This window comes from Carettochelys insculpta, chromosome 11 (genome assembly GCF_033958435.1).
Source record: "Carettochelys insculpta isolate YL-2023 chromosome 11, ASM3395843v1, whole genome shotgun sequence".
NCBI lineage: Eukaryota > Metazoa > Chordata > Testudines > Carettochelyidae > Carettochelys > Carettochelys insculpta.
The window spans coordinates 23446869-23468117 of record NC_134147.1 but is presented as its reverse complement, the minus strand read 5'-3'; the positions used below and the strand labels follow the sequence as shown (position 1 = coordinate 23468117).

Sequence of the window (21249 nt, the reverse complement as noted above, 5' to 3'; positions counted from 1 at the left end):
TGAAAGGATTGTACACACGGGAGGGTTGTTTACTAAAAGAGCTGATAACTGAGAAGGAAAGGAATAAAAATAGCTTGCCATGTAACTTGTCCTGTTTACACTGTGACCTGGCACAAACAGCTGCCCCCCAGAAGCACCATTACTTTCCTGTCTTAGCGAGAGGGGATTCCATGGTCTAGGCTGTTTACCTGTGCTAGGAAAATTCTCTTCCCAAAGAGCAAAGGAGAGTTGTACTCACCTGGGGGAGGCATACTGTGAGGGTGTGTGTGAGAGAAACAGACTGACACTGCCCGGCCCTGAAAGAGTGTGCACGGGAGCGATGGAATCAGACCAGCTGAGATGTTGAACTCCCGAAGGGGTGTTACTTGCACTGGAATGACTTTGAAAGAGTGAATGCATTTATTGAAACTGGCGCTGCTTTCTCAGCACTGTTTGGCTTTCTCGGCGCTGCTTTGATAATGTGACACCCTCCCATCCCCATCCGAGAACCTGCAGGTACCAAGGAATAAAAGAGAAATAATAGGGAATTATGAAATCACTCGGAGAACGGTGCTACTTCCTGCACTTGGGTGCATGCGAGATGCGAGAAAGGCAATAAAATCGCTGGCTGAGGATCGCAGGACGGAGAAACCATGGGGAAGTACAAAGGCCTGAGGAACCCCCTCCTCGACTTTGGCTCTCGTTAGGTCCTGCGTTATTGAACCTAAATAGTTTTGACAACAACCTGCCAAATTTACAGCGGAAATCAACACCGGAGAAGAGGGAAATCAAATAATCGAGCCTGTTCAGTAACCCAACCTTTGCCAAGGGTACGCGGGAGCTCATCTACGACCTTGTCCTTGCAAGAAATAACGACTTGTCCAAGGAGAAGTTAATCAACAAACTTGAATTCTAATACACACACGCGCGGCGCAAAGCTTCCTTGTGTGATACACATGGAGGGGGACACTGTGCACATGGCGAATGATATATAACTTGCATTGTACTCTATGAGGGATCGCTCTTGCATGAGTTGCGCCTATCACGTCGGATCACGTCCCAGAGATGTGGGGTTGCCTTTCATTGGCTGGGTAGGAGGAGAGGTTTTAACCACGGAGCTGGTCCTGGCCCCGAGTCTAGGAAGCTGGTCTAAGCTGAGTTTGGGGGCAAACCGCCTGCATTGATGAACGTGGCTCTGGCTAGCGCCAGCAGCAAATAATCCATAGGAATGCGTCTCCTGCCTCGGGAGGCTGCAAGGGGCAGGGGGGCGGCGGGGGTGGGGGTGTCTCCGCAGAGCATCTCTGTATTGCAGAGGTTTGCGCCGGGTCCTGTCTGTGGTACAGCTTTAAAACCCAGTCTGGTTTGCCATAGGTCGGCCCAAGGCGCATGCGCAGCTGGGAAAGTTTTCAGCCGCCGTTGGCCGAATAAGTTTTCCGTGCACTGTTGCGAGGCAGGGCGCCGAGGAGAGCCGCGCGCGATAGAGACCCAGGGGTGGCGGGGGGGAGCGGCTCCGGTCCGGTCCCCGCTGTGTGCCCCGCGAGGGGGGCTTTGCCCTGCAATGGATTGGGAGAGTTACAGCCCCTGAACCCGGGACCTGCCCCCCCCCCTCCGCCTCCCCCGGCTGGGCTGCAGGAAAAGCTCCCCCCGGTGCGAGGTGCCGCCCGCCCGCCCGCCGGGCCGAAGAGTGAAGCCAGGCTCCGGAATGGAGAGAGGCAGCCCACGGCTGGCTCGGCAGCCCCGGACGCCCCGCGGCGCGGCGCCCAGCCACTAGGAGAGCGGCGGGGATTCGCGCCCCTCTCCCGCACTGAGCCTCGGCAGGGCGCTGCGCTCCGGCGGGGGCGGCGGCCCCACCTGAGCTGGGGGCGAGGATCGTAGCGCCCCCCCCCCCCCCAGGGCGCTTTGCCTGCAGCCGGCGAAGATCGCGTTGGTTTCCGCCCACGGGCGCCGCTTCGCCGGGGAGCCCCCATCGCTGCGACTGCGGATGGACCTTGGCAAGGAGCCTGCCCTGGTGCCCCGGGAGCGCCCGCGCCGGCCAGAGCTCTGCGCCCGCCTGTGGTCAGCGCGGCGGGCCCCGGCGCTGCCTCTCTGCGGGCTCGCCCCCTTCCTGGCCTCGGGCGGCCGCTGCTTTGCAGGGTACCGCCGAGCTCAGGCGAGCCCGGATTTACTGCCGCCGCCGCCGCCTCGCCCTTTCTCCCCCTGCCTCCCCTTGGATTACTTGGCTGCTCTCGCTCGGTGACTCCCCCCGGCCATGGAGGTGAGTACTGGGCTGGGACCGGGGGCTGCTTGTGAGCATGCTGCGCTGGCTGCTGCGGGGCCAGGGGTGGCGGCAGCACGCGGATGTCCCCAAACATTTGACGGAGGGAGGGGGGCCTTGAGTGTAGTGAGACGGATGGGGGTTGTTCCCCTCCCCCCCACTCGGCCAGCCTGGGGACCCTCTGCCCCTCCCCAGTCTCGGCTCTCTCGCTCATTTCCTCCCCGCTGCGGACGTGGGGGTCTGAAACACCCCAGTTCTTACAACCACAAGGCCCCCTGCCTACGGCGGAGGGCCAGCCCTTACGGCGCGTGTTTAGCTTCAGCTCTGCATCCTCCTCCCGAGTGCGAAGTTTTAAGGGCATCTCAGAACTTTATTTCTGGGGCGAACAGCCGGGGGGGGGGTGAGTGCGGGCAGGAATGGAGGCCTGTGCCTTTAAGGACCCCCTGGCTCAAGGCCGGTTTATAACCTGGCTCTCCCCCCCCCCCATTTATTCTTAATTTTGGAGCTCGCCACTTTGCATCTGTAAAGGGCTCTGCAATGGAGAGAGGAGGGTTTTCGGGGCCCCTTTGATGCTGCCAGGACTCCATGTTGGAAAGTCTGTTAGTTAGTTTGTTTGTTTTTAATTGTCAATTGTATGCTAAATTAGTTACACTCGGAGGGTCACGGAAAGTTCATCTTCTCCGAGAAACTCATCTTTGCGAAGTTCATTCAACTCCGGCAATGTGAAGCACGGGAGGGCACTTTAAAAAGGCTTCTAGAAAAAAAACCTTCTCCCCTTTCTTCCTGAGCTGGGTGCCTTAGGGGCTGCGGGAGGGGAAGGGGCTCTTTCTAGCAACTTGAACCCTGCAAACGTGCACTCCCCGCACCCTCTTTTTTTCTTTAAAACCACCGGAGGGAAGAAGGGGGCCTCGCTTTTGTAAGTCGTTTGCTTTGAATCCCCGGAGCAGCTCGGTATGCAGCGCTCCGGTTTTTTGAATTTTACAACCCACTAGCGCCGAATGGCTCTGGAGAGCTACTTACCAACGGCGGGGCTCACATAAAAGCCACCATAAAACCAGATGCCTGAACAGGCTTTCCAGACACTCCGTGTAAAAACAAAACCAAACCAAAGCCCCGGGATCAGAGGCGACTCCAGGGCTGCTGAATCTGCAGCTGCTCTGCCGCGGGGTGCATGGCCCGGTGCTCTCCCCAGCACCCGCCAAGCGCCTTACAGGGGCGTGTCAGACGACTGGGGGGGGGGGCTCCAGGAGCTGGTGGATGGGATCTTGCTCGCTGCCGGGGGTGGGAAGGGGGCGCCGCAGTGGAGCCCGGCCAGAGCCTCCCCGAGCGCAGGTGTCCTGTGTGTGTCTCGGGCTCGCTCTGCTGGCGGGAGTGCCCTGAAATGGTTAAGAGAGGAGGTGCGCGGCCGCGCTCCGCGCCAGCCCTGAGGGAGGGGGTTGCGGGCGGCTGAGGCTGCCCCCTGTTGGGAGCAGGGCTGTATGACTCCCCGAACGGGGGCCTCCCGCCCCGGGCGCGCCCGGTTCTGTTCCATTCCCACCTCCGCTCTTGCCAGGACGCTCAGGGCTGTGCAGGACCCGGGTGTCTGAGCAGCGCGCGCTGCAGGACTCCCCGGCCGGGCCGTCGGCGCACAGGCCAGCGGGGCTCTAGCCAGGAGGTTAAGAAATACTTCCAGCCTTCTAACCCCCCGCCCCACTTTTGTCCCGGGAGCCCAGCGTTCAACCCCGCCCCGCAGCCAAACTGGCCTTCCACACCCCGGGGGGAGCGCGGCTCCGGGACCTGGCAGGCTGCTGCGCCCGGCTTGGCCTTGCCCTCGGCGTTGGCTCTCGCGGGTTTTGAGGGTAACTCTTTCCTGAGCTCCCACCTAAAGAGCCGTCGAAGGCCCGGCCGTGCTCCCAGCGGTGCGCGGTCCCCCGTGCCAGCCAGGCCCCTTCTGCGCCGCAGGCCGGAGGGCAGCTGCTCTGGGGGGGGGGGGGCGACTCCAGGAACCAGTTGGTTTGTCCGGGGCTTTGCAGGGGTAACACTTAAGCAGAAACGCTCCAGAGGGTGGCCCGGCCGGGCGCCTCGGCCCCGCTTGCGCTGAGTACAGCTGCCCCGCGCGAAGTCTAGTTCTACCCCGACACGTCGGGTCCGTTCACAGCCGCGCCGCGGCCACTGGAGACGACAAACCAGTGACCGAGCCGCGCAGCGACGGCTGATGAGCTGCGGTCGCTCTGGGCCGATCCAGTCGTGAGGCTTCGGTTTGCAGCTCTTTCTGGGCAGTGACCCAGCCAACTTCTCCCCGGCCAGTCTCGGGACGGCGCGTCGCGCTGCACAAACCTGTTCTACCAATTCCTCAGCATGCCCCAGAAGTACCTTTGGCCAATTCCGCTGCCCCCGCACCCCCTTTCATCCCGCATTAATCTCCCGCTACTTAATGCTTGGAAGCTACGAGAGGCCCGTCCAAGGTCGGCGGACGTTATTTTAACACCTTGCAAGCCGGGGGCCAGGCCTGGCGGAAAGGCGAAGGGGGTAGAGGAAGAACCATTCCCCCGCCCCCGCCCCTGACCCTTGTACCCCCAGCTCACGGGCATGTGCCTGCAGACGAGTTCCGACTCTCTGTGCCCTTCGCGCCCTGTGTGCGTGGGGGGGGGGGGGGGAAGGAGGGCAGCTCTCTTGTTACCCGTTTCCTGTGTGCTGCTGACACCGTGACAATTCTCTTCCTCCAGCCGCCCCCCAGGAAGGAGAGCGCCGCTAGCTCCCTAGGAACGCGCTCGGGAATGAGAAGGGAGCCCCCCAGTGTCGAGCTGCCCGGCTGAACAATTCAAGCCCTTTCCTTAGCAGCCCTGCGTCACGCACGCCGGCCCGCTCGAGTAACCTCGTCACTGGAAGTGTTTAACTTATTAATTGGCATCGATCTTTTACGCGCGGGCGGAGACGCTGGGATGTAATAACTCACTGCCCTGGCGGCTTGTACATTTCCGTTTACCGCGGGGGGTTGCGCTGCGCGCCTTGGCAGCTCTCCCCTGGAACCTTGCAAAGGCGCAGCACTGGCTGCGCTCGGGGAAGGGGAGTCTGTGTAAACCCAAACCCAAAGCACCGGCCTGGACGTACGGATTGCAGAGCAATACGCGTCTGCAATTCCGGCTGGTTTCAGCCCAGTCGGGCGGGGTAGGAAAACCGCCATAAATCCCAGCGCAACCCTGCGGCAGTGTTTAAAGCCAGCGGCGGAGTCCCAGCTTTTCCCAGGCAGCCAGGGGGCGGATTCGGATTCGGATTCGGATCCAGATCCGGATCCCCGGCGAGCTCCGCGCGTGCTGTGCCTGACGAGCCGCGTTCTCCTCCCTCCGTCCGGCTGGGACTCGTGGAGGGTTTTTCTTGCCCCAAAGCAGCACCCTTAATCTGCGCGCCCGAGGCTCGCTGCCCCGTCCCCCCGTCCGTTCCCTCGGGAAGCCCGCGAGCCCCATTAGGCAGCTGGAAGTGTTTAACAGCAATTCGAGCCCGAGCTCAGAGCACCACCCGGAGCAGCGCCTCTCCCGGCGATGCTCCTCGTCCGGCCGGGGAAGAGGACAGGAGCCCGGCCCCGCAGCCGCTCCGCGCTCGCCCTCCAAGTGCGCGCAGTGCCCCCTGCAAGCCGCTCCCCGAGGGCGCCGCTGGCGCGCAGTCCGGGGGGGGGGAACTCCCGGTCTGTGGGCCCCTGGCCGTGCAGGTGCTCGGCCCGGGCACTCCGAGGCCGACCTAACCCGCTCCTGCAATGACTCACACCGTTCCAAGGCCGCCGCGCAGCCCGGCGCCCCGCTGCCCTGGGAGCTCGTGCCCCCAGCGTCGGCGCTGGTGGCCGGGGCAGGTCGCGGGATCCATTGCTTGGAGCTGGCCCAGAGCGCGCTCCGCAGCCTCGGAAGCTTCCTGCAGCCCGTCCTCTCCCCGCGCTGCAGCCTGGCCGACTCCGGCAGGGGCGGGCGAGCCTGTGTCCCGACTCCTCGCGCGCGCTCTGCTCCGGGGACCGCCCTGCCGGCCGTTCCCGCAGGGGGCTGCCGTCTCCCCGGCCAAAGCGCCGCGTGGTCCCGGGGGCACTGGGCTGGGGTGTACGGCGCAGACGGAGACGCTCTAATACCGACCCAGCGGCGCTTCGCCGCAGGGCAGACGGAGCAAAGCGGAGCCCGGGCGCCCTTCTTGTAGCGACGGAGCAACGCGATCCTGTGCCCCGCTGGGCTGGTAAAACCAGGCAGGAGAGCCTCTCTCCAGCCGCGCCTTCCGTCCTTGCTTAGCTCCCCGGGCGCGGTCTGGGTGGGGATCCCTGGAGGGCCCACGTGTCTGTCCCCCGCATGCGGACCCTCGGGATCGCTTGCTGCCCGCTCCGGCTGAGAGAGGCGTTTTGAGCTGGGGAGGAGAGACGCGACTCGCCTGACAACGGATTGAGCTTGGCACGTACTCACTCGGACGGTAGCTGCCTCCACGGGGCTTGTCTGGAAGCAGCTCCCAGAAAGGTGTCCTTTGTGCGTGGGGGCTGGGGGCCGGGGAACATCCGTTGTTAGGTTGGAGTTAATGTAACAGCTGAATCTCCCTGCCCTCCCCACTCCCAAAGCACCCCCGCAAAGAGATGCATCATCTTCACTTCGCCTTGATGTGTCTGCTCCACTTGTTGCTTCTCCCCTGCCCGGGCAGCTGTGTCATCTGCTGCCAGGAGAATGAAGGTGGAATAAGCGTTTTGCTGCTCTTACAGTATGGGGGGGACTTTTCCCAGCGTTTGAGCTTGGCACTGAGCTTTGATTCACCGGCACTGAGACGTGTCTGTAGTCGCTGAGCAGCCCTGAAAGCAGAATCACAGTGAAGTTTCCATGTCAGGTTGTGTGGGTGGATTAATTTGGACTGGAAACTGCCTGCATTTTGTCACCAAAAGCTCACTTGAGCTAGGAGCAGTCAGTCAACTTAAAAGGAACCCTGATAGTCCCTTGTTTAAACTTTGTGCTTGAAAATGATCTGAGAAACAATAAACAATCTGTTCTTTTTCCTCCTCCAGAAATCCATTGAAGTATTAGTCCAAGGAAGTGCTTTGGGGACAACTGGCAGTGCAATGGCCTCCAAGTACCTCATAGTGGTTCTGGCCATTTTCTCCTCTTTCGCCCAGGTTGTAATAGAAGCCAGCTCTTGGTGGTAAGCATCTAAAAGTATACTGAGTTTATATAGAACAATATTTAATTTTTGTTTGGTGTATATAGCTTCTCTCTTCCTGCAGAAAGTGCTGCATAAACAGATTTTTAATTATCCATTGCTGGAATAACTTGTAAATCCAAATTTTGCTATTTTTAAAACAGCAAAATTAAATTTCTAAAGGGGTCACTTTATTCTCATTCAAAAGGCTCTGCAATAACAAATGTAAGTGAAAACCCTGGATTCCAGGTGCAAAATATTTGACACAGAGATTCAATTTTTATTTAAACAACTTTTGAAATAGGCCCAGGAGCTGAGTTGTAATTTCTTGTAGCACTTGGGCAAAAAACTCTAATACCTATTTTTTTTCCATGTTTCTATTATTTTGGGATTTAAAAAAAATCCTGCCAGCTCTGCTGTCTGAGTTGAATACTTTTCTTACTGGAAAGCCTGTTTTAATCACGTAAAAGCACATATGGAGCTCTTTTAAGGATTGGAAAAACATGATTAATTTAGTATCTGTACGTGCCTCTATATCTTTTTCTATCAGTTAGAAGGAACAGCTAGTCATCTGTAACAGTATCTTACTATTGGTACTTAAGGGTTTGCTTATTTTCTCATAATTGCGCAGACTGAAAGTTGAGGTTGAAAATCCTAAATTGCGTGGTGTGCTAGGGAGTTGTTTTGTTATTATTTTATGCACTTCTGTGATCAGGCAGTTACTAGAGACTTGTAATTTTACCATGCCCACAGAAATTTGTAGGGATGGGGTGAAATTTGAATCCTGGCATTCAGGTACATTGATGTGTTGGCAAAGACAGTCATTTAAAGCATGCTTCCATCATCCTGTACAAGTGGCCAGCAGTCTTCTGTGCTGCCTTTAAACAAGAGTTTGATTTCTCATTATTTTTCAAAAGTTTTCTTTTTGGTCTCAAGCAAAAGTATGTATTTGTATACTAATATTGTATTTGTCATCCCAATATTAATGAATTTCCTTCTCTATGCAGGTCTTTGGGTATGAATAATATGAATCCTATGAACCCTGTTCAGATGTCAGAGGTATATATTATAGGAGCACAGCCACTATGTAGTCAACTAGCAGGACTTTCTCAAGGACAGAAGAAACTCTGCCACTTGTATCAGGACCACATGCAATATATTGGAGAGGGGGCAAAGACAGGCATTAAGGAATGCCAGTATCAGTTCAGACACAGAAGGTGGAATTGCAGCACTGTGGACAACAATTCTGTTTTCGGCAGAGTCATGCAGATAGGTATGAAACAAAAACTTCCTGATCAAACTGTTGCCTTTGAATGTGTGATATTTACTTAATGTTCTGTATTAGACATTTTCGCCAAGTTCTCAATTTCTGTAGTGTACGTAATTTAGTATCATTATAGCTGACCGAAAAATCCCTTCTTCTCCTTTTAGTCAGTTGTTTTTTCCCTTGCTCCCATCTCTCAGAAGAGTTTGCTGGGTCCTTTTCTCTTGCCTTTTAAATCCTCCTTCATATTCAATTGTTCCACACTACCCACAGAGTACAAATGGTTCTTAAAATTTGGCAGTAAAAATTTGGCTACAAAACTCTCATTGATTTCTGTGGCACAGGTTTAGGCCCACAGATGGAATTTTCCTCCAAACTTTCCAGTCTGTTTCTTTGCCTGTTGAATCCATACTGAGAAGCATATACTTTTCTTTTGTCTTCTGTGCTTTATACAGCATTTGTATTTGCACCTAATTGCGACTTTGCTATAGCTCAGAGCTTATGCAGAGCAGCTATGAGTAGCCGCATAGTTTTTTGAGATCTAAATTAAATCCTTTAGGGCTATGCTTTACTTCCTGTTTCAAAAAGGAATGCTTTAAATTACATAACAAGCAACTTTATTTGTAAATTGGTTAGTCCTTGCATAGCTTGAAGGAGTACGGTCAATTAAAATTTGGCCCCAAACTTTCTGTAAAAAAAAAAAAAAAAATAATAAATAAGGCTTTTGTAAAACCTGATATGAATAGAAAAGTGCCAGAGTTTAAAAATATCTGAGGAACAGTGTATTTTAAACAAATAGCCTTTCCCTTGTCTTTTTCTGCAACCACAGCATTGAGAACCAAAAAACTAAATTAACTTCTCATTGTTGAAGCTGAGCAAGAGCCAAAAAGCAAGTTTAAGTATGAAAAACAAATGCAACAATGCTGAGATTTTTCCGCTTTAATCTTCTTGAGGTTACATCTAAAATCAGGAAGGAAATGCTTACATTTCTGGCTCCATCCCTTCAACTCTATCACTACTTACTGATGTTCAGTTGATTCAGTAGTGTGACTTAGGGTGGCAGGATTGGGCATAATTTCTGTATTGCCAGTATTTCAACTATGAAGGGTTCACACCTTCAAGAATGTGACACAACTGATACCAGAACTCTCTTGCAACTTGAGAATCCTTGCCCTCTTCACTACTATACGACTACCCTAATTAATACTGATGTAGCAATATATCAGGTATTTAAGCCTCTTACGGTAATTGTAGATACAAGAGGGATTAATAGGTATATCCAATGCTTAAAGATCCTGAAAAGCATATTAACAAGTATTGTTTTATAGTGCTATTATTTTCACACTGTGATGTAAAGTACAGCGCTAGTTGCTGTTCCGCTTGTCTATACTCTTGAGTCTGATTCCAATTATACTGAAACTAGTGTTCCATTGGTAGAATAAAATGTCAGGAGAGCTGCTCCTTTTTCTCACTGGTGTGAGATGATTGTAACTGGATCCTGAGTGTGCATACTTTGGTAGGATTTTGTCATTTATGATAATGACTAAAATATAAGTAATTCTACATTGAGGAATCTTTTAGAGTAGCGCTGACCTGATGGTGTGATACCTACCACTGATGATAATTTTCTTGCAGGATTTACCAGGCAAAGTTAGCTAATGCTGTACCAATAAACCAGGCACAGAGTATAGACACTGAATGTATAGTTTACTGTGCATTAAATTTATGGAACTTTTATTCTGTTAAGATCTTCTGTTGAATAAGACTGTTGTGATCCTGCTATAAGCAATATATTGTGCTGTCCTTTGGCTTCTCAGTAGGCCTAGAACTCAGTTGGCATACTTTAAATGTAGGAAAGGAATATTAACATAAAACAGACTAAATGGATCCTCTCAACAACTGCAATGAATACAGGTCCAGTCTAACCATGTCTGTTGATAGTTTTGAATACTCTTGAAAAACTCAGGACAAAGAGAATATTTTGTATTTTATGCCCAGATTTAGGTTTTGTTTCTTTAAATTGAACATTTGTGGCACTTAAACAGTTATATGTATTTGGAAGAATGTCCTATTTTGTGCTACATATGAAGAACACAGAGAAACTCAAATATGTTCAAACAGTTTTCTTCCAATGGCCACAGTTAAGGTGATGCTGGAGAACTGTGGAAAGACAAGTTTGCTGGAGGAAATCATGTTTGTGCCTAGCTACTCTAGAAAAGCCATTCCATAGCAATTCATCCACGTGGGAATGTAACTTCTATAATGTTGTTAGAGTCAATGAAAGTGTAAGGAGATGTGTTGGATTAATGGTGACTACACAATCTAAAACTGCTTGCCTTGAGATCAGCTTCAGTGACTTAACTGAATTTTCTTTAATGAAAAAATGGAGTTGACACTTTGCAACTTGGTCTTTCAGAGACAATTTTTTCTCCATTGCATCTTCCCCTTTTCATACTCTCCCATCACATCCTTTCTTCCTTAAAAATGTACCAAGACCTTAGATGGAAAAATTGTATGTAGTACAAAAGTAACTAATATGCATGAACCTGAACTAACCATACATTTGTCAGGTAAAAAAAAATCACAGACAAAGGAAAAAAAATTGTGTTCCTTTTATGTAGGTAAATATCCCATTAAGTTGAATAAGAACTGAGGAAAAAATCCAAATCATAAATTATAGTACAATCCGGAATTTAGCCTTGAAATCTGTCAAGCAGTTCCTCCAATTAGCTTATGGAAAAGGCAACCTCAGCAACATGTAACGCCAAAATTATTACAATCACTGAGACTACCCCTGTGAGCCTTTGTACTCAGGAGTAACCCATGACTCTTGCAAGTAGTCTCATGAGTGAATGTCTGCTGGAGTGACCCTACTACTAAGGGGATTCGTGGTTCTGATTCTACTGTTTTAGAAATGGCGTTTTCCAGTGTCAGTTCTGAGTTTTTTTTCATTTAAAGAGCATAAGTTATTCATATTTATTCCAAAAGGCAGCATTTGTTACATTAGCAGAGATGCTCCAAATGTAGGGTTCTATTAATATTAACTACAGAAAAACAGTGCATACTATCCATAATAGTGCCCACAGGCCTAAATCAGGAATGGGATCTTCAGGGCTAGGGTTGCTTCAAACACAGTTCCTGCCTCAAAGAGCTATTATCCAAAAATCATATCTGACTGAATATTGGGTTTTTTTTTATCAAACCAATTTTTACACAGATGTTCCTCCCACAAGCTTGGTAAAAGCAAGGTTTACCTAGATCAATTCTATTTTTGGACTAAACAATAGAAGTAAAACTAATAGTTAAACCAATAGTTAACCCTCATTGATTTTCAATTTCAGCTTATGTTTTAGGCTGAGCCGACAGTCATTTTTGAGTGTCTTTCCTGGAGCAGGACTTCAGGCTTGAGCCTGTAATGACGCAAAGTAACTGTTTTTTGGCCCTACTTCCTGATAAGAAAAAATGCAAACTTTGAAAAGGCTCTATAATGTTAGCCTTGCTTTCATGAAAGACATTTGTTGTAAAATAAAACTCTTGCCATTCCCAAGAAAGAAAATGGCTGTAGCTGGGTTCTAGGTAAAAAAATAGATCTGGGTGGTGTCTTGTTGAGGAAGTTCTTAATGAATTTATCTTGCTGCGAAGCTATCCTGTAATACACGTACACACATGAACAAAGAGCTTTTTCTGTCATTGCCTTAAAAGAAACTGTACTCATCTTAAAAATGAAAATTTGAAACACTTGAGTGTAAGGGATCAATCTGTGACTAAAACCTTTAACCCACTCCAGGTCAAGGCTTGCTCTTCCCTGCAATTTATAGAAATAATTTGTATTGGCTTCTTTTGCTGTATAAAGTCTTCCTGTTACTTGAGTTTCTAGATGTCAGCAGGCAGTGGGTGTACTTTATCTTTATTTTTAAAGAGCCCTCTTCAAAGCTGCTGGTGAGTTTTTATGCGCAGGGCAGGGTATCAACAAGAATAATTCTGGTGTGTGCTTTCTTTGACACCAGCAGCTTTGTGACATGCTGTATCTTTAAATAAATTAGAACAAATGGGTACCGTAGATAAATCATGTTCAAGAAGTAGTAATTTAAGGAACAGACTTCTAAAAGTTGTATTTAGGAGGAGAAGCAGCCAGACTTTCTAACCCCGGCACACAGTTATTGTTGTAACCCATTGCTGAACAGTTAGTTTCAGACTCTTAGAATTTATTCTCCTTTAGTTGTATCATTGTTGCTCCACTATGTTCCTTGGTGTAAAACCAATGTGTGAGGAGAGTCAAGCACCCTCTCTTCATGACTCTCCACTCTCTCATTGATTTGCTTTTGTGGGGAAAGGAAAGGATTAAACATGTTTCTATGGAGACCTCTTAGGTAAAAGTGCCCTTCAAGAACTCAGTGAATTTCACAGGTTCCATATAACATGCCTTGCACTGAATGTTGGAGAACATATGCAGGCTTGCCTTTAACTCCTGCTCTTTCTTTCCTTGCAGGGAGTAGGGAGACTGCCTTTACTTACGCAGTCAGTGCTGCTGGGGTTGTGAATGCAATGAGCCGTGCCTGCCGAGAGGGGGAGCTCTCCTCCTGTGGCTGCAGCAGGGCAGCCAGGCCCAAAGATTTACCCCGGGACTGGCTGTGGGGTGGCTGTGGGGATAACATTGAATATGGCTACCGCTTCGCCAAGGAATTTGTGGATGCTCGGGAGCGTGAGAGAATTTATCAGAAAGGCTCTTATGAGAGTGCTAGAATTTTGATGAACTTGCATAACAACGAAGCTGGAAGACGAGTAAGTGATTCCTTCCCCTTCCCCCGATCAGCTCACCTGGGAAGGGCCACACCTCATTGAGAGAGGTATAGAGAAGAGTGGCATGGATAACATTCCATGAGGGTCCATAGCTCATGCCCATATTGGTTTTTCAGGGAAATATTTTCTTTGATTTTCTTATTGATTCCCAATGAAATCTGCTAGTGAACTCAGAAATCAAAGCCTTTAATACTAGGCCCTTTTAAAAAGCAGAGGAAAAGTGTGTGGTATGGGGAGATGAGGAGAGCATATGTGTATGAGTATTCCTGAGTGACAAAACTACAGCTTGAACCTCTCTAATCAGGCACCCTCAGGATCTGACTGGTGCAGGACAAGACTTCCCATCGTCTGGCAAATTCTCATGTTGTCTAGTGGTACTACCAACACTTCCACTGCTTACTGGGCTCTTAGAAGACATGTAGGGGTAAATTAGAGCTAAATAACAGCACAGAGCACTGAGAGCCAGGACTTGTGGTTGGAAACAAACTTTATGAGACCATGGGGAATATGGCCACACCCATGGTAAGTGATCATCCAGCTAACTAAAATCATGCTGGATTACAGAGATTGCTGGACGAGAGAGCTCTGGATTAGAGAGGTTCAACCTGCCATTGGATTTTCCCTTTTCTACCTCATAGGAACTGGGAATATGTCTACACAGCAGCTTTATTTTGAAATAAACTCTTCCAGATGAGCTTATTTTGAAATAACGCTGCTACACACACACACGTGCATTCTGAAATATCACTTAGCTATTTCAAAATATAGCCTCTGCAAACATAGAACCTATTTTGAAATAGGGTGCACTGCTGTTAGAAATAGGATCTCTTCCCTATGTTCCCAGCACCCATTTCAAAAGAGGTGCTATTCCTCGTAGAATGAGGTTTACAAATTTCAAAATAAGCTTACCACTATTTTGAAATTATTTCAAAATAGTGGTTGCACTGTGTAGATGCAAGGATAGTTATTTCAAAATAACTTTGCTGGGACTGCAGAATATCCCTTCATGTTCTTTTAGTAAAACCTCTAGAGTCCACTCTGAGTTTTCCGCAGAATAGAGTTTTATTGGTTTATATTTTCAAGCAATCGAGTTTGCTTTGGAAGGAAAAGAGAAGCACCAAATTTCCCAGAGCAGAATATTTTGGGAGGGACATAACTTCCCACCACCTCCTTTTGAGGATGTGAAAAGCTTTTTATTCTTCTGTGGTGAAATGTGTCTTTTATAGCTTCTCTAATCTTGACAATGCCTTAAATAAATGAGTGCAAACTTCTTTTATGATATTGTGAACTCCAAGAGCCAAGTCATTACCTTCTAGAGCATGTGGTGCCAGAAATAGTCTTCTGGAGACTTCTTTTGTGCTGGTGTTTCAAGATGAGGAGGATGAAAGATAATTGAAAACAAACAGTATGTAAATGTGAGAGGAGGGCACAATGAAAAGGCCAGTTTCCTGCATTATAGGAGAAAAATCAGTTACAGAATTATCTACAGAGCTTGGTTTGTTCCCCCTTTGCAGCCTCTTCTTTGTAGTGATGTTTGGCAGCATTGAAACTTTTAAAAAAAAGTTGAGTGGAAGTTGCATAAGGTATCCACCTAGTGTGTCAGATCCCAGGATTTTTGGGAGAGTGTCAACACTGACTCTTATTTCTATTTATATAGGGTAAATGACAGAGATCTCCCTGCCAAAGCTTTATAAAACGGATATTGCTGTGTAGGTCAGTCCCCCACCCAAAGGTGTTTGGGGCTTTCTTCTGGAGGCCATCTCTCTTACATAGCAATATTTTGGACAGGAGAGCGCTGCTCAGCCAAGAGTGGACTATTGGCTGCTGCACAGCCTGTAACAGAAGAAACCTTAACTCTTTCTCTAGTGTAAACCTTAAACTGAGCTCAGTTGAGAGAGAAAATAAAAACACAAAGGCTATTTTAAATTTCTCAGTGAGACAGCAAAATCTTTTCCCCAGCAGTAGAGCAAGTTCCTGACAGGGAAAGCAACATGAATGATCCTGTGGAGGGCTCGTTTGCACACTTGGGATGTATGAGAGAAGGGATGAGACCTCTCTCCCTTTGGTGTGGGTGGGAGGAAGGAAAGCAAGGGCATGTTAGCTCTCATTCCCTGTTGTGTGGGAGCTGAAGATGTAAAGGGATGGGGATGGGGAGAAAACAATGTAACAGCTACACTGACCCTTCTTCTTTTCTTCCTCCTCTTTTTGTCTCCATTAGACTGTGTATAACTTGGCGGATGTGGCCTGTAAGTGTCATGGGGTGTCTGGGTCCTGCAGCCTGAAAACTTGCTGGCTGCAGCTGGCTGATTTTCGCAAGGTGGGTGATGCCCTGAAGGAGAAATATGATAGTGCTGCTGCCATGAAACTCAACAGCCGGGGCAAGCTGGTGCAAGTGAACAGCCGCTTCAACACACCCACCATCCATGACCTGGTCTACATTGACCCTAGCCCTGACTATTGTGTGCGCAATGAGAGTACCGGCTCCCTGGGCACCCAGGGCCGCCTCTGCAATAAGACCTCAGAGGGCATGGACGGCTGTGAACTCATGTGTTGTGGCCGGGGCTATGACCAGTTCAAGACAGTGCAGACAGAGCGCTGCCACTGCAAGTTCCACTGGTGCTGTTATGTGAAATGCAAGAAGTGTACAGAGATCGTGGACCAGTTCGTATGCAAATAGGGGTGATGAAGTGGGAGGAACGTCTCCCGCCTGCCAACAGGGGGTGCTACCCTCAGGACAACCTCTACTTTTATTTATAGAGTCCAGTGAGTTTTCTTTTTTATTATAAAGGTTGCAAACAGCAGTGACTGGAACCCTTTCTGCACCCACCCTAGGACACTGTGTGGTTTATATTTTTGGCAATAATAGGAGAGAATCCAAGAAAATATTTATTTTACCCCCACCTCCACCTCTCAAAAAAGACTTTTTTTAAAAATAGTGTAGTTTGAAGGGAAATCCAACATAATCTAACTCAGTCACATGAGATAAAGTACATGTGCAGCTGGCAAATAATTCCTGTTATGTGCTTGGGATCTGAGAATGATCCTAATGGACACACTATCCCACAAACCTGAGTATGAGTTCAGCTTCAGTGACCAAAAGTAGTCTGATAGGTGCATACAGAGCTGATCAATACATCCAGGCATCTATAAAAGGAAAGCTGGTATATCCACAGGAGGGTTCATCCCAAAGGTACCATGATGTCAGTCGCATGATTGCAAGGTGCTATCTTAAACAGGTGGGATAGTTAAAGGGTACCGGCTCATAAGAGTTTTAAAAGGCTCTGCTGAACTATTCTGGGCCAAAACAGTCTTGGGTCCAGTACCCAGGAAGACCAAGAAAAATTCTGCCTTGATTGATGATGTACATCAAAGCAAGATGTGGCCTATCAGTGCTTCAGCTACTAACGTAAGATGTGTGAATATTCCATTTTAGCAAGCAGTGCCTTACTGATAAAGATGATCAGGAGCAAGCAACTTCTGCATCTCACCCCATAGTGTGCTCTGGTCAGACCCAATAGAAAGTGAATCATTGCAGCTGTTCACTATCCCACTCTGTGGAAAGTCGTTTAGGAAACAGAATTCCCCTAATTTGAAATGCCTGTAAAAAGTGGGATGGTAGCTGGCCACCTTTCAAAGTATAACTTGGTAAATATGTCCTCGTATTTTATCCAAGGAAATTAGTTATTAGCCATCAATCGTTCTCAAGCTGTTTTATTGTGGATTTTGGGAAAGCTTTGAATTGAGGAGACAATAGTTTCATGTTTTAATGATGTTAAGTGGCTATTTTAGTTCAATACTGCAGCAATGCCAAATTTAATATAAGATGTCTTCAGTACACATGCTTTAGAAAATATATTGCAGGTATACAAAACTGTTCAGACTGTACTTGAGCAGTTACATATATACAGAAAAACTGGTCTGCTGGCATCTGATATTTCAGAGTTTTTTGTACGTATATATTTCAATACAGCCAGTGATTTTTATAAAACTGCTAAAGTTACAGAGGCAGTTTGTCAGTTTAGAGCATATTATTCCTCCCCTCCCCCATTTCCTCTTACAAATCATGTTTAGGTTTTTTTTTTTTTTTTTGTATTGATTATAGCATTCTTGGTGTCATTACACAGAGGTTTTAAGGATACTTTAATTTCAAAGAAGCAACACTTTTCTCAGCTTAAGGGGGTTTGTTGGGCTATAGGTAGATGAGCTATCATGCACCTGAATTCACACTGGTTTGGAGACTGCTTCTCTTTTCCACTTTCCTTCAAGGGCATTATTGATTATCATGAAACATAACCCTTAACATTCCCTAACACAAACTGTATTTGGCCCATTGTTTGTTTTAAGGTGGGTTTTTATTTTTTTAAGATATAAATCAGTACTTAATAAAGCAACTAGCATTTTCCCCCAATACAGTGAATACAGTGTATTTATAAAAGCACAGCATTTGTCATTGATTTAGAAACCTCTCCCTGATTAAAAAAATCATCATTCAATACCAAACAGATAAAATCTTCCACTTTAGCTTAGTTATATTACGAAAGCCTTAACTTTTCAGAAGCCTATAAACTGTAGCATTAAGTTCATCTGGATCTTTTATCAGCTTTTAAAATGATGCTTTATTGCTCTTAATTTATTAAGACCATATTTACCCCTCTCTTTCAGATGGTTGCAAACAAAATAACTTTAAAAAGGCACTAATTCATTGAATATGTCACTTTTGGTTTTTATTATACAAAAACCATAGTCATTTTTTATTTGCTGAATCACCTCTTGTTCCTTTCTTTTAGTGGCTTGTGCCTGTGCGCAGAGCTGAGTCTAACCATCCTAGGAATTAAACACTATTTAATGTAAAATATTTTACTTATTCAGATATTATGTAAATCTTCTATGTCCTTTTCTCTGTTCTGTACATTTAATGTACATATTTCTATCTTGCGTGATTTGTATATTTCACTGGTTAAAAAATTTTTTTGAAAGGTTTTACGCCATAATGGAAGATAGACTATAAAAATAAAACTTTGTATGTTGGGAAGTTGTTTTAATTATCTTTCAGAAGAGGATTTGTTAAAACAATGACAAGTCTGACTTTTAAAAACTTACTATGTGGTAAAACAAGGAAGTGACCCTTTGACAAACACAAGAAGTACAGTTTGAAATTTTATTTCTATATTCAGAGGGCTTAATGATGCAACAAATTTTGGAGGGGGGAGGACCTTGTGACTGTGTGCACCGCAAAATATTCTGTTGAGGGTTAAGAACCCATCTGACAAGGGGCCAGAGGAATGGAATTATTGAATGATGTATGTAGCATTTGGTATTTTTTGTGGTTTGTTTTGTTTTTAGTAGTTTTCAAGTGATGAAGCCCTTTTTATCGAAGAAGACCAACTACTTCAACTGACCTAGTAGTGTGAATCAAGGTTTTATGTAGCAATAAGAGTTTGTAGGACAGGAGTCTTGTAGCTGGATTTTTATTTGACTACATTTTTAGTCTGAATATATAGTTTTCTATCATTTCAATTAAAAATCAACAGTTTTGCCCAGATTTCTTTTCCTGAAATATGGAGTAGGTAGAAAAATGAAGTGTCCTTTAAAAAAGAAAAAAGACAATGACATTTTAGAAGCAAAAAAATAAACTAGCAAAGGAAAATAAAAGATTTGCTGTCCCAAGACCAGTATGCTCTGAACTGATTTCCTCACTGTGTCTCCAAAATCTTTGCTGCAGGGGACAGCTTGATAAACCAGCACCCCTTCTTTTTTTATTTGTTCCCTGGTAACCTTCGAAAATACTGAAACCCCTTTTTGGCTGCCAAGAATGTATTATCCCACAAAAACAGTGGAGCAACATCTGTGTGTTTTAAAATAGCAATTCTGGGCAAATGCAAAGTTCTGTGGTCCTATTACTCACATCTGGTTCAGTTTTTCTTTAGTTGTATATTGACCAGTGTGCTTTATTGCAAAAACACAGGCCCTATTTAGAAAAGTGAGCTTTTTTTTTAATTGGATTGTGTTCAAGCTCTTCCCAATAATAGGAAAATGAACAAAAGAAAAAAAAATAACTGATTGGCAGCACAGAATAGCCATGTTCAAAATAGTCATAGCCTCTGACATCAGAGAGGTTGCTTTAAGTTTCAGTAAAATTTGTGTTCATTTCTTTTTAAAATGCTAGTATCCTCTTGCTGGAACCCTATATTTTTTAGAAAGCGTTACAAACCTCTTTTCTTATTGTGGTGGTGTAGCTAATAGTCACTTTTTTCAGTCCATTTTTGCAAAATGTTATTCAAGGTTTTTATCAAAAAGTTTACTAGGAACAGGGAGGAAGCTTGGAGGAGTGAAGGAATGGAAGCAGACAGTGTATGGAAATCAAAAAGGTTTCCATCTCTGTAAAGAAGTTTTCAGTTCTATGATTTCAGATATACATAATGAAAGACATTGATAACAAAATGTGTAAAATCTTTTTTCAGTGACTTCAAAGGATTTTGGATCAGATTCCTTGAGAGAGCATGCCTAAATTACTGCAAATATTCATTATAAAACAAAACTTTTTATGGGGGATGAGCAGGCCTGTTATCATCTTTGTATGAAATGGTCAATCAAATAAGAATTGTTACTTTTTAGTGAGAAGAACACACCCCCAGACACACATCTGTTTCTATAGGAAAAATTACACATGCTTGCATCAAATGCAAGTTCTGAATTTATCTAAATATAGATACACGATCATACTGAAGAAACACTCTCAGCACTTTAATCAATATTCCAGATTAATTCAATTTTGAATTTAAAGTAGAGAAGTTATTAGCATTTAAATACAATAAAAAAGACTTCTAGATCATACTATGTAGTAAAACTAATCAATGACAAATGGATCTACTTACAAAATTAAATCTGTTTTTGTTCATTGTCATGTATCATTTGTAGTAAAATAATGCATGTGCAAATGGATGTTATCTCTGGGCACAGAGTAAAAGGAGTGGAAGGCTTATGTAACAGTGGTGACCTCTGACTTATGTATGACTGCATTTGAAAGCTGCAAACTTTAATGTGCTGGGCTGGCTCTTACGTCTTGTGAGAAAGAAAAATGTACAAAATCTGATAAATAAAAATGGAAGGAAGGGGACCCCATACTGGAGGCAAACGTGAGACTTTGGCGATGAAGTCTTTTTTTTTTTTTCTAAAAAAAAAAAGTGATTACAACCTGTAATGCTAATCTCTTTACCTTAATCCATGATTCTGTTAAATGAGGGTAATGTGCATTTGTTTATACTACACTGATAGTATGTATAAGCTCTTTGTGATACCCATCTTGACTTCCATGCAATGCCATGATTCTGTGCTGGGAGCAGGTGGCTTTCCATATTGCTCTAAAGCGAGAGAGACTCGTGTGTGTGTGTGTGAGAGAGAGCGCGTGCACCACACACATGAATGACCAATCAGTTGTCCGGCAGTGGCTGAAAACCAATAATGCAGGATAGTTGTAGGTTAATAGTGATATTTCTTCCCCTTCATAAACCACCCTCTTAGATCCTGCTTTTCATAGGGGGAAGTTTTGCTATTTCTCAGTAAATAGTCATGCAAGTTCAGATTTTTTTGTATTGACAAAAAAATTAAGATATCTAGGGAATGTGGGCCTTCTTAAAAACTCAAACTTTGATTTTGAGTGATGTTGGCTAGGGCTTGACTAAGTGAGGTGGTGTGGTGTTGTGAAGTTGCTGCTAGTAATGCTATTGGCACAACATGGGAGGGAACAAGTACTAGATCATTCACCATCAGTGTTGCTTTATGATGTGTTGCCCTTCTCAGCAGTTCTGCTTTCTTACGTAGTGAT

At 46.2% G+C, this 21249-nt stretch overlaps 1 protein-coding gene across 1 annotated transcript; it reads left to right on the top strand.

The window, feature by feature from the left end:
* The first annotated feature begins 1291 nt into the window (after positions 1 to 1291).
* Positions 1292 to 20558, top strand: WNT5A (Wnt family member 5A). The gene is made up of 5 exons (XM_075004842.1): positions 1292 to 2233; positions 7230 to 7363; positions 8368 to 8633; positions 13114 to 13406; positions 15643 to 20558. The coding sequence occupies exons 1-5, from the start codon at positions 2228 to 2230 to the stop codon at positions 16099 to 16101; spliced, it is 1158 nt and encodes a 385-aa protein (XP_074860943.1). The 5' UTR covers positions 1292 to 2227; the 3' UTR covers positions 16102 to 20558.
* Positions 20559 to 21249: the final 691 nt, after the last annotated feature.